Source organism: Exophiala xenobiotica, assembly GCF_000835505.1.
Source record: "Exophiala xenobiotica strain CBS 118157 unplaced genomic scaffold supercont1.3, whole genome shotgun sequence".
NCBI lineage: Eukaryota > Fungi > Ascomycota > Eurotiomycetes > Chaetothyriales > Herpotrichiellaceae > Exophiala > Exophiala xenobiotica.
This window is the reverse complement of record NW_013562492.1, coordinates 5,026,106-5,039,080: the sequence shown is the minus strand read 5'-3', so window position 1 is coordinate 5,039,080 and position 12,975 is coordinate 5,026,106. Positions and strand designations below refer to the sequence as shown.

Genomic DNA, 12,975 nt, shown 5'->3' with positions numbered 1-12,975 from the left:
AACCCTAACCCTAACCCTAACCCTAACCCTAACCCTAACCCTAACCCTAACCCTAACCCTAACCCTAACCCTAACCCTAACCCTAACCCTAACCCTAAGTCACACTCCGAAACTTCTCGTTGTACACAATCTGACAACCAATCTATAGTTTTTACCCTGACGGTCGCTGTGGGTGTTCAAGATAAACCTGCCGCTGCCCCACCAGGTCCTTTCCAATCCAACTGGAAAGCCGTTGGCGATCCAAGCTTTGAGTCAGCGATTTCAGCTTGCTCCTCCATCGTTTTCGCATGGGCCGGTACACCTGCTTTCTTCCAAATTGCATCTGAAATGCGTGTACCAGAGCACTACACCCGCTCACTCTTACTTTGTCAGTCAATCGTGGCCACCACTTATATCGTGATTGGTGTTGTGGTATACTACTACTGTGGAAGCTTTGTTGCATCACCAGCACTTGGGTCGGCAGGAACCCTTTTGAAGAAGATCTGCTATGGTTTAGCTTTGCCGGGTCTGTGCGTCAGTACCCTCCTCTTCGTACACGTAAGTAGCTATCTCTAGACGCTATCGAAGATGGCTGATGACTCCCAGATTGCTGCAAAGTACGTCTTTGTCCGCATGTTGCGAGGTTCGTATCATCTCACAGACCCTACTTTCCGGCATTGGGCCACCTGGTTGGGATGTACACTCGGTACTACAATTGTCTCGTACGTTATCGCAAGTGCAATTCCAGTCTTTGGTGGCCTGGTCTCGCTTATCGGTGCGCTCCTCGGGACTCTTATGTGCTTCCAACCGATGGGTGCCATGTGGCTATACGATAATTGGCACAATGCAAGAACGAGTAAGTGGTATGCTATGGTGGCTTGGAGTGTTTTTGTGATTGTTTCCGGCTTCTTTTTGATGATTGGTGGTACCTATGGATCTGTCGTCGACATCAAAAACTCGTATGCAGCAAATGGCGGGTCTTCTCCATGGTCTTGTGCAGATAACTCGAATTCGTCATGAGGATATGAGACGCAATAACACCCTCAAGTCGAAGCCTTTGGAGGTCGTGCAAAGTCAAAGTCAGGTCCAGGATGCGTTTGTACTGATCAGTCTTCAACTACGTTCCACAAGTGGTGAAACCGCTCGACGTGCTCATCTGGTACTGTACAATTCTTCAGGCTCAGGTCGACCAGCTGCAAGCTCAGCATATTCAGATTTTGACAAATCACCAATCACGTCAGTACCTTGTTGGTCATGTTCACATAATATTCGTCGCTCTTATATGCCCGCGTGCTAGCTATCGCATAGACAGTTAGTCATATCGTGATTGTACTCTAGCGAAGCTTTTTATTAGTCCCTTGGCGTGTAGCCGAAAGCCATCATCAGCGGCTTTATCCTAGAGCGTAAACGGAGGCGAGCCTACTAGGGAACCTGATCACCCTGGATATATTGTCCCAGGAGTGCTCAGTGATATCCAGCTAGTCAACGGAGTCGCTTGAGGATTCATCGGCAATACTCTAAGGCGGCCTCGATGGCACGTAATCAAGAACCTCAGGTTTCTAAGGTGTTTTATTATAGTGTCGATAGCATGGAATATATACATTCTCTAAATGGTTAAACGGGCGCTGCCGTACTGCTTACCCATACAATGTGGCAGGTGACGCCTAAGGAGTAGCCACTGTGGTTGAAAATAACTTATGTAACTTCTTGTATGGACCAAGACAAGTAGCGTGGAGCTCTCCGAAACGATTAGTCTCATATATTGTTGGTACCGGGAATCGAGGGTGCTATGGACGAGGAATTCTAGCCACCTCCACCGAGGCTTAGTTGAAACAGATATCTAGATGCAAGGCAGGTTTAACTGATAGTATAAGGTGCTGGATTAGGCATCCCTACATGTAGCCGCAGTTAGGCTCCTCATTGTAAATCAACCCTCTCGCCTTGCCAGGGTTCAAACCTTAAGTCTCTAAGGTGTTGATGCTGGATCGATTAGAATAGGTGCAGAGCATATCAAGCCAAATAGTTAAGTGCTGAAAACGTAGAGCGAGATTGCACGGAAAATATTTAGCCCAGCTAATAACTGTAAGCCTTCGAGTTTGATTACCTTTAGCGCGGTAGGCACTATTGGCGCTCCCCAATAGTATAATAATAAACAGTAATCGGTTTTATGGTTGACGCGGCGTATGGTGCACACCGGTTATTGTTGACCACCTTCGAGGTCGAGTAGTCGAATTTCGTTCGGTCCCAAGGGGCAAATATCCAACATTGTTAGGCCATTGATTCCTATTCAATTGAAAAGCTCTCGAATCAATGGGTATTTTGGCGACTGCTATAGGCATTATATACGGTTTGTCCATCTCTTGAGAGTATTACTTTTGCCTTAGCAGCAACGTCAAGATTATCAGTGGAGAGGCATAGCCTAGCGGCGAGGAGCCGACTACGAGTATTGCGCAAGGCATCTGAGAAAGCCACGCTGAAGTAAAAATCTTTTCGCATTCCGACGACAGAATTTCTCTGGCGCCGAGCATTCACTACTTCGGGTGTAGCAAAAGGACTTTGCTTACGGTGTAAGGGTTTTCTTTAGGCTTTACCTTATCCTATCCCCTCTCAGGAAAATATAGCATCTATTATCCGATTTGGGGTTTGCCGTTTCGAGGTCCGACAAAGTGGGCCTGTTTTCTCACATTGGGATATATCTTAAAGGTTAGCCCGCGGTCGTAGTCCGACTAATCAAAGTGTAAACTTCGTCTTTATAGCATATAGAACGGTCGGCATAAAGTATATAAATAAGTAGAATGAAACGGCCGTAAAGGGAGGCCAGCAGTATTACGCCGAACAAGAGGAATAAAACTAGCTAAACCTATAACCCCTAATCTAATGAAGGATAGATATACCGTATTAATAAACGAATCGTATAAGCGACCGGATCCGAGTAGGAAGATATAGTGGTTATCTAAGATCTATAATGGATCTTCCGGGGTAGCGTTTCGATCATTAGCTCCCGTACTTCGCTCGTAACCGATATTGATACCCGAGCCTTCGACCATTTCTTTGAGATACTGAATATTTTCTCTAGCTTTATAAATTATGAAGCGGATCGATTTCTAGGTTAATTGATTCGTTTACGCGACTTAGCGAATCGGTACCTACCGGGTGACTCATACTTATCCACGATAATTAGGAGTTTCTTAAGCGTGTCGGCAACAATATCTCCAGACCTGGGTTGGCCGAGTTCAACAGCAGGGTAAAGCACTCATAATCCGTGTGCGCACCCAATCCGAGTTTCTCTTCTTGTTCCAACTGCTCCTCAGACTTCTCCTGCGCGTTTTCGGGAGTCGGATTGCTCTTGTAGCACAACAATCTGGCAATGCCGCACGGATGGGTGATTAGTTCGTCGAAATAGTCCTCCTCCACGATAATTAGGAGCTTCTTAAGCGTGTCTTCTATGCCTTGTATTCTCGCGTCGACATCTGACATGGTAAGAGAATAACGGTTCGAAACTTTCCCGGTGTCGAGAGGGGACTGATGTGGTCCCTAGTCTGATTTCTGTAACGCGTGGTTGCTGGGAGAAAAGGGTTTGTCTTGAACATGCACCAAGACATCGGTAAACCTGGAACGCACGGGCAACTTTAAGTACGTCCTATCAAGCTTGCGATCTACTAACGCCTGCAGAAACGGCAGAAACCCCTTAGCTGAGTCATGAAGAGGAGCGGCGACCAGAGTCAGGTCCACATCGTAAGGCCAGGGTAAGTAGCCCCATCGACACGCGGCGCAAAGCCACCCTGGCCTACTAGATCCAGGCTTCCACATTGACCGGTACAAACGTCCCGGTGCGTGACAGGCCTCTCGTTGCAGATCGAGTTGTTCGACCAATCCTTCAGTTATTTTCACCATTCACGCAGCCAATCGCTGCAACATGTCGTAAGTTGGGGCTCCCAACATCAGAGATGCCGGACAAGGAGGAGAGTTCTCTAAAGTCCCTTGAAACCTCAAGAACGGGTAAAGATCTTTGGTAGCTAACTCGATCTGTCGACTGCTCCTGCGCTAACAAGAGCACTCGGTCGCGGGTTGGCCAGATTTGCCCGCAAAGAGCGTCAGCAATTGCAGAAGGAGCATCCAATATCAACGGGGCTGTTTCTCCTTTGCGTAACTTCGCAAAATGTAGCGTAGGTGAGATCATGATTTCTCTGGTCTGAGCGATCGTCAGTACTTCACATCTCTGGTGAATTCGTCCTTCTTCCAGTACAGTAAATCAGAAAAATGGCGAAAGAGCACAACTTTTGGGACCCGACGAGTCGAGGAATAGAATCATCATGCAAAGCCATCGAGTTTATCTTTGGGAGATTGGGGTCGTGGCATGCTTCTTTCTTTTCACTGCTGAAACGAAGCAACTATTGAGATACCCGATGTTCTATACAGTTGCGTACAAGGCAAGGATTCATCGACGGTGCTTGATCTTATCGCGAAGCTCGATGCAGCAAAGGCTAGTGTACGATAATGGAGGGGTACGTAACATGACGAAAGGACGGAAAAAGGATGTCTGGGATGAAAATTTGCTTGGGAAGCTTGGGTATGTACATATACTGTATAACAAACATCTCGACGCGAGAGAAATTTTCCTTGAGGCGAGAACCACGATTTCTCCCATCAGGATCGTACCAAGCACCTCGTGTCGTGCGCGTACTCAGTGTCTTACTACTCAACCCAGTCGTGGCCATCACCGCCGTTTTACTGAAAATACCCCTGACATTGAGAGCGTCGCTTTGGCGCGTTTACAGAACGAAATTTAGCTGTCAGGCAGCCCTATATCCTTGTATGCCTAGGTGAACAGCGAAGTATTTTTGGCCCGGCAATCATTACTCCTAGGGCGATGAATGCCCTTGAGCTGCGCCTCAGGCCATTATGCGAGATCGACGAATATATGAAAGCCTTGCTACTTGCTCAAGCGTTTACAGTCAAATTCGCATGCCTGTGTTTCCATAGATAATCAACCGTACCTAGGACGAACCTTTCTGTCGGGTCAAAACACGGCCTGGGGCCAGGGAATGTCACCACCGACACTTCATCGGGGTACCATGGATGTGGGAGAAGATAGTCCAAGTTCCACAACCGAAAGACAAGTTCAACAGCTCGGCAGGAAGGGCTGTACTATGGGCATAGAGTTGGATCAGTAAAGCTTTCCGTTGGCAATTGCTTTATCTTGTCTATTGGTGCGGTTTTTGTCTTTTAATTTATTGACGGAATACCCTTTCCCTCTGTTTCAATCTTGGTTGCTGGATCAAAGCTCTCCTTTTCCTCCTTTACTCCTTCCATATTCTCCTTCAATTCGAATGACCACAGATGCTTCGGATGAGCGCGTCTTTCCCACATTTGTGGTCGCCGCACCGGGATCAATATCATGTTTCAAGCGAGAAAGGGTGTTTCTCGAGGTATTCTGGAAGGGTGGTAAGCTTGCCACGGATGTTCTGGGTAGCCCAGTCCACCTTCTCCTCGCCACCTGGCCCGAAATAGCCATATTCGGCTTGGCAAGCAAAGCCTTGAGCAAAGAGGTCGCCCATGAACGGGAGAGAGCTCCTGAACTCATCGTCAGATACCTGTTTAAAGGTTATCGTTTTCCCCGAAGACTTGCCCAGGAGCGTAGCTATTTCCGCTAAGCTATAAAAGCCTGCCGCTGCGTAGAATGTCTGGCCTGCGTATTTGTCGGGCTCAGCTAGAATAGCATTGACGAACTTCCCCACGTCATCGGTGGCATCGACATAGGGCAGTTTAAGGGTTGAAGGGGCGTTTCGAGCCAGAGTATAGGTGCCGTCGCCATTCGGGATCGGACCCAAGAATGGCTGGGTCACAAAGTTCTCCATGAAAAATCCTGCGCACAAGAAGGCACTTTTGATGGGGAGAGTCTTGATATATTTTTCGCCCTTGGCTTTAGCGTCGAATGCCGTGACGGCTGTGTACTTGCCGTGAGACATGTCGTAGCAGGATGGCAAGGTGCTGAAGATGATGTAGTCCAGGCCTTTTTCGACTGCAATGTCGGCAATGGATTTGATGGTGTTGAATTCAGCCTCCATGGCATCAGGACCCCAGCTAGGCGTTGACATAATGAAGACAAAGTTGGCTCCAGCCAATGCTCTCTCGACCGAGGTACGGTCCGACGCATCACCCGTCACGACTTCGACCTGTCGCTGCTCGAGTGCTTTGGCTTTGGCCGAGTTGGCATCACGAGTAATGGCGCGAGGCTTGTACTTGTTTGAGAGTTCTGGATCGCTCAAGACGTTGTTGATCACCGAACCACCTTGGGTCCCAGTGGCGCCAAATACTGCAAGAATGTTGGACATGTTTTGGTGTCTATTGGACGTAGGAAGGGGCGTAGTATTTCTTGTCTTATTGACCCTCTTCTCTTTGGCAACGGGTCTGGGAGATATCGTAGTCGTGGAAATAGGTACACGAAGAATGAATATATAGAGCCCACGCGTGAGTATACTGCGACCAACCAGGATGCCGTATTAGGTGCCGTACATCATTTTCTAAGACTATGAGTTGTGAGTATGGCGCGACCAACCAGGATGCCGTGTTAGGTTCCGTACATCATTTTCCAAAACTATGAGTTGTATTACTCCGAATGCCGCCGGGGTATCTCTTCCTCCGATTGACAACATCTCAACTCTGGCGTGCCGCACGGATCTCAGCGAACAATACCCGGACGACAGCGGACGAAGATTGTGGCCCAACGAGGCTGTAATGCGATCACCTTGGAAATGTGCGTCCTACCTTACACCAACCACGTTCCTTATTAACGAGAGCCGAGCAGTACGAAGAAGCCGACCTCTTAAGAACCCGCCAAATTTGGGCTCCGCTGCCCAATTCAGCGCCGAGTTGAGTATCGAAACATTGAATAATTGCGCTGCCGTCCTATTCTTGAGATTCGCGCTCATACCCTGCCGTACAAGACCACGCATTTTGTTCTTCGCCCGCACGCAGCGCGCACCGAGCTAAGGACTCGTCACGGCATTGGTTTCGGCAGACGTTGACCTCAAGCTTCAGCTCCGGAGGGATAAATATTGTCTCGAGGGGGCCTTCGATAAGACTTGGATGTTGCGGGGGAGAGCCTGATGTTCCGCGGGTGGTAGGCTGTTTGCCAGTTGTGGCATGAGCAATCCATGTGTAGCGGAGCCGCTGGACTGCATCATGTTACCCCCGCGAGCGGTATTTGTATGTTCATTGTCTTTACGATTCTGCGTAGGGTCCTTGATAACTTGGGAGCGAGGGGCAGAATGCTTTATTCTTTCGTCAGAGTATGTTTGTACTCGATGGCAATTTGGGGACTTGTATGCTTTTCTTAAGTCGTAATTAACGTATCGATTTTGTCGACGATATTCGCCGTCAATCTTGAGCACCTCCCCTAATGTTAATAGCGAACAAGGCTCCGGCTGTATACTGGATCTCCGTAGTCACCACCCGCCGTCAATATAATGAGCAATGAGCACCCAGAGGCGCCTGAGCTCGTGCTCATCATATCGAATCCTTGTGTACGCGCACTTCCCCTTCTTCGAGCTCAGCATTCCTAAGCTAAAGCTTTTGAGGCCGTAATAAGGGAATGATATTCGAGAGCCAATGCCGCCTGGAGTCCAATACGAACCTATCTATCTTAGTTGTCGCTCCATCTCGGGCAAGACACCGAGACGACACCACGCTCATGCAGCGAACAGCCAGGCCGGGAGTCGCGCGTCGGGGCATAGTCCCCTTGGTTGGAGCCACATAGCTTGGTGTCGGACTGTATGGCCCACCACTCGAGCTCGTCGCCACAAGCTTCGTTACCTTGGTACCATCCAGGGCTGCCCCTCATCTCGCCCATGTGATTCTTGCACCAGTTGTTGAGGTCGGAACGGCCGACTTCGAAAATAGGCAGATTGAAGAGACAGGGGGGCAGCGTGCCGCTGAGAATCTCGCTTTCGCCCCCGCCCTGGGTGTTATCCTTTAGGCGCATGGGCGGATAGAATGCGTTCCGCGGGGCCTTGTTTGGAATGAAGGGATCCCCCATGGCGGTCTGACATGATTGCGAGGCGGCGAAGACTTCGTCGAGCTTAAAGCCGTAACCTAGCGTAGAGAGGACGCCATCGTTCCACTTGTTCAGGCCCGCCGTAACTTGATCGAAACCGGTTCGTCGAAGAATGCTACCGGAGCGCTCCTGTACATAGCAACCCCGATCTGAATTGGGGATATGCTCAAGCGCCACGACGTCGCCACCGGGGTAGTATCTGCCGTTTTGCGAGACGTCCGCGAAGCCGCGGGCTGTTGTAGGCTTCCGGGTGTACTGTAGCTGATACTGCCCGCTATCAAGCCTCTTGCAGTTATACCAGCCGTTACTGGCGAGCCATCCGTCGCTGATAGCATCCTGTCGTGCTTTGGTACAAGCTGATGAGGTAGGAAAGTCTTGGATCCAGTAGTAGAACTGGTTTTCAAAAGTCAGTTCGGCTGATGCTCTTTTATGTTGTAGGGATCGATGCACCACTTACCGCTTGCTGTTGGACGTATTGCATAAAGATGACGGCATCCAGGTACTTCTTCACTTTAGTCGCAGAATCGGAAACGTTCTCTTTGTTGGCGGATGCCAAAGACCACCTGCCACCCAGGAGGAAAGGTCTCATTCCACTGGAAAGAATTGTAGTTCCAGCGGCATTGGTGGTCTGCTGCGCCCAGTAGGTTTTGATGTTTTGTTCGAAGGAGGTGAGTATGCTTTTGGGGAATAATTGTAGAGTCTGTAGGACACGCGAGTCGAACACATCCCAAGAGGAGATGCTAGATGCGGGAAGCTGTGGGTTCAAGCCCTTAAAGGCAATGTACGTTTTCCTGTCTCCGTGGTTAGCTATCATCGGTGGCAATCATTGTTCGGGAGTTCATCAGTAGTCCTGATTGCCACTTACGCTGCCGCGTCACCGGCCTTGCTAACCACAGTGGCCAAGTTATTTGCTTGGTCGAGCCACGTTTTCGGTGGCACTTCCAACTTGGCGACACGCTGTAGGAGATCGTTGATCGTGTCGGTTGTCTGCTGACCATCCTGTCGTACCTGAAGAGTCTCAAAATAATCGGTATGGTTCAGCTGTGATTTGGCCCACACCACGCCTTCCATGGTATCCTCGCGCTTTGTGACTGCCTGTGCAAAGGCGTAGACACCAGCCATAACTCCTGCTACTGGTGCCAACACCGGCACAAATGCCGCGACGAGTGCGAGGGCTGGCACAAGTACTTCGAAGATATTTGTTTGTGGTGGAGGGGTGCCTTGTACTAGCACGGTGTGCGCCGCCAGGATGTTGAGCTGGGAGTCAGACACCGCTCTTGAGAAGATCTAAGGGCAGAATCAATCAGTCAGTTGACACAACCACGACTTGAAACGGTAGGATTCGACTCGTTTTCAACGTACGTCATATGCCTGTTTGTTCGATGATTGCCATACTTTGATAACCTGACGCACATACTGAGCGCGGTAAGCATCGGTACGGTTGATATAACTGAAACGCGTATCGTCCGAGACACCGGCCACGTTGCAGGACTCTAAAAGGCTGTCACACACGACAACGTTCTCCTCGCCCTGTGGACATCCTGCTCGTTAGCCCAGGCGCTGAATTGGGTACTGGATTCCGTGTTCGTTCTCACCGTTGACAACCAAAAGTCATGGAAGAAGTTAGTGCTGTTGGCGAGCTTCTTCCCCGGCTGCCCGGGGATATCGACGTCAGCAACGTACTTCTCCAGCCAGCTATCCATTTCCAGACGTTTCCACTTCTCTAGAGTGTTCTCCCCACCAAAGTAATCAGCGTTGGTGCCGTTTGTGGTCTGTCTTTTTATCACCACGGAATCATTCAACGGCCATGTAGAACCGTCCGAGTCTGGGAAGCCAGCGTAAGCCAGAGCGCGTTCAGATATGATGAAGAGGATGTCTTCTTCCGTCAGAGCAGGAACACCGTCGTTCTCGCCAAACCAGCTGTCGTTGCTTGTGGTATTATCTCTTGTCGTAGAGTTTCTATAGAATCCCCAAGAGCTCCCTTTCTCATGAGTCGCTGCGTGACCACCTTGTTGTGGAGAAGCATCACCAGAACTGCTGTCGTTCGTACCAGAGGCGTCTGAGGTGCCGACTTGATGGGATCTGCCCCCACTCGTTTTAGGAGAGGGCAGATCTTCGCCTGAGACATGGCTGTTCGCGGTCTGAGGAGAGCTGCCCCAGTCACCCCAGGAGCCGTGTTCGTCTGAAACTGAAGTCGACCCGCTCTCACTTGCAGTTGTTGTTGTCGAGAACGTCTTTGCGCTTCGAGTTCTCCTGGTGGTAGTCGTGTCGTTTGCAACTAAGCTGGTGGTAAGCTCAGTTGCGGTCGTGCTTGTGCGTGAAAATTCAGCATGAGCATACGCGCAATTCGCGAATGCTGTGCTGATATAACGCGGATCGTGAATTGCCTCTCGCGGACTTGCCAGACACAGTTTCAAGTTTGACAGCAGCAATAAGATCGCGAGCGGAAGCTTGAACATAGACAAGGATAAATTCATGGTGCTCAGCTCCTGCTCCAATGTTTGAAGTTGAAAAGGTATCCCTGTATAGTAGACACGGACGACTCCCGGTCGATATAAAATCATCCAGCATTAGCAGCATTTTGAGTTTCGAGTACAGTATGAAAGCACTCAATTGTCTCCCTGAACCGACTGAAGGACGAAAGATTCCGCAGCATATGATACTCATTCCAGAGAGTGGATGACTACTAAGTCACGTCATGCTGCTCAAATCTGGTGATGCAATCTCGTGGAAGTCTGTGCGAAAGGTCGTGGATGTACAAATGGACGACAGTAATTGTGAGGTAATCAAGGTGACAACTTCGTGGCTGGCTAACATAGGTACTATTCTCAACGGACTGGTGTCTCGTAAAGTCCCTCACCAATCTCTAGGTGTCAGAGGAAATACGACGGGTTGGCCATGCTTAGCGACGACCTTTAAGGGGCGTGAGGGGGTCGCCGAGGATTTTCTGAATGACGAGCTAGTATCCGTTGGGTGCCCGTAATATTCTCCGACTGGCTTAAGCTCCGCGAGGTAACGCTGGCAAATCCCGAGACCCGAATAGGATAAAGGTGAGACTCACCTGTCATTGTTGACCTTCAGCCCAGAATTCCAGTCCTCGAGCATTGACCCCAGCCCGGAGCATTTTCAATGCGCAGGGTGTTCGCACGAGATCACACTTCCACGTCTCAGTCGCTGAAGAACTTCCTCAGTTTCCGTTAGCTAGTGGCACCTAATGCCTACTGGGTTGGCATGGCTGCGAATGTGTTCAAATGAGCGATAAGGTGGCCATCCTTCATAATTCTGGGATACCTTGCATTCTCCGACCTATGAATGAGGATCAGGATGAGTATAAGGTCATTTCGCAGTGTTTTCTGAATGGCTGGATGTACGGAAAGGGGCCAATAGGCATTCTGCATCCGCATGCCCCGTGGTGGGAAGAGGAGGCGGAGGAGATAATACTGGTTTCAATGGGGACGGTTGTATTGAGCTGTGTTCTGGGTTCTGCGCCATACTGAGTCCTGTTTGACCGCCGATGGTAGATTCATCCCGCCAGGTTCGCCAATTGGTATCAATCCGATTACCCAGAGCCGGGATTTGAAGATCTGGGGCGACGATGCCGATGAGTTCCGGCCTGAAAGATGGTTCGAGTCCGAAGAGAAAACCACAGATAACTCGAGTCTAACAACATGACTCTAGCGGCAGCGGTGCCATGATGCGTGTAGGACGCAAGATTGCCTTGGTGAATGATGGCGGGCTGACTTTGCGAACCGATATTGATAACAAGTGGTCGAGGTTCATGAAACAGTCGCATTCAATCTTGTCTACTTCTTTTCATAGGCTTCCCTTCGTAGGTAGATTGTTGACCGGGCCGCGACCTTTCTGTGCGGAACGTCAGAGACACTCTTCTGAAGCCCAAGGCTCGACGAACAGCTCGGATCTCATGCTGCCACTTCATCCTTGCCTCATCCTTCATAACGAGCAAACTTCTCGGTGGGAGCCATACGTCTTGCATCTTACCAGTGCGCGGTGATTTGCTGGCTCCTCCAGATCTCACGCTTGCATCATCGGCACAAGCTAGCTCATGGAACCGCATTGCATCTCCGTTATGTAGCGTCAAGCCGCATACCGGGCTGTCAAAGCGAAAATTCTCCACGTGTGCACTTATGCCTTGGACTCCAACATACTCATTGACAATGCAGAATGCGGGTTTGTTCTCTTCTTGATATAGACCGTGCTCCAGCATCCTGTCCACTACAAAATCGAGCTCGGTGGGCAATGGGTCTGCCTCAATGACGGTGCCCTCGATCCGTTGACGCTCCTCAACTGACGCGTCTCGTGGAGGCATGAGGCAGTATGTGCCTCCATAATGGATGCATCGTCGGCGAAGATCAGTCCTCCATTTCCGCGTTTCAAGAAATGTGAGAAGTGCCGCCTCTTCGTCCGCAGTTACGAAGTCCAAGATCAACGCGAGTCCGGGAATGGGAAGTTCGACGGGAGTAGATGGCCGACTTTGCACGGCAGGGGCACGATTGTTCTGGTCGAAATAGTGGTGGAAGGTCTTGCGTTTCTTCGAGGCAGGAGTTGTCATGCTTTCGGTGGAGTTTGGCTTTCGTTACGACATGTCCGGCTGGAACAGTAGGACGTGCCCACGCAAAGGCACTCCTAGACGCAGCAGATTTCGACGAGTATTCCTACGCGCCATTGACGAAGTGAAACAGACCAGGGAAACCTCACATTCGTTGGTGCATATTTTGATCTGGAAGCATAGTCAAAAGAAGATCGTGACTGACTATGATAAGCACCTTCTGCGGAGACGCAGGCGGACACCGGAGGAACATTTTGCCGCCAGCATGCCGCCAAGCTTCATCTACCTATCAATCTCAACCCACTTCGATTGTTTCGATCCCATCTTGCTGGCCCTGTCATCGACAGCTTCCATTCCTCAAAGCTTGAACTGC

General features: G+C 50.0%; 4 protein-coding genes across 4 annotated transcripts; all 4 read right to left on the bottom strand.

Annotated features, from left to right (window-relative positions):
• Positions 1–3,156: 3,156 nt before the first annotated feature.
• PV05_06154 (uncharacterized protein) lies at positions 3,157–3,456 on the bottom strand (the record flags this gene model as incomplete). The annotated part of the gene is made up of 1 exon (XM_013462745.1): positions 3,157–3,456. The coding sequence occupies one exon, from the start codon at positions 3,454–3,456 to the stop codon at positions 3,157–3,159; it is 300 nt and encodes a 99-aa protein (XP_013318199.1).
• Positions 3,457–5,293: 1,837 nt separating this feature from the next.
• PV05_06153 (uncharacterized protein) lies at positions 5,294–6,314 on the bottom strand (the record flags this gene model as incomplete). The annotated part of the gene is made up of 1 exon (XM_013462744.1): positions 5,294–6,314. One exon carries the CDS (start codon positions 6,312–6,314, stop codon positions 5,376–5,378), a length of 939 nt encoding a protein of 312 aa, XP_013318198.1. The 3' UTR covers positions 5,294–5,375.
• Positions 6,315–7,624: 1,310 nt separating this feature from the next.
• On the bottom strand, positions 7,625–10,599 carry PV05_06152 (uncharacterized protein; the record flags this gene model as incomplete). Its single annotated transcript, XM_013462743.1, has 5 exons — positions 7,625–8,428; positions 8,493–8,826; positions 8,901–9,322; positions 9,398–9,565; positions 9,631–10,599. The coding sequence occupies 5 exons, from the start codon at positions 10,597–10,599 to the stop codon at positions 7,625–7,627; spliced, it is 2,697 nt and encodes an 898-aa protein (XP_013318197.1).
• A 1,229-nt stretch (positions 10,600–11,828) lies between these two features.
• PV05_06151 (uncharacterized protein) lies at positions 11,829–12,605 on the bottom strand (the record flags this gene model as incomplete). Its single annotated transcript, XM_013462742.1, has 1 exon — positions 11,829–12,605. The coding sequence occupies one exon, from the start codon at positions 12,603–12,605 to the stop codon at positions 11,829–11,831; it is 777 nt and encodes a 258-aa protein (XP_013318196.1).
• Positions 12,606–12,975: the final 370 nt, after the last annotated feature.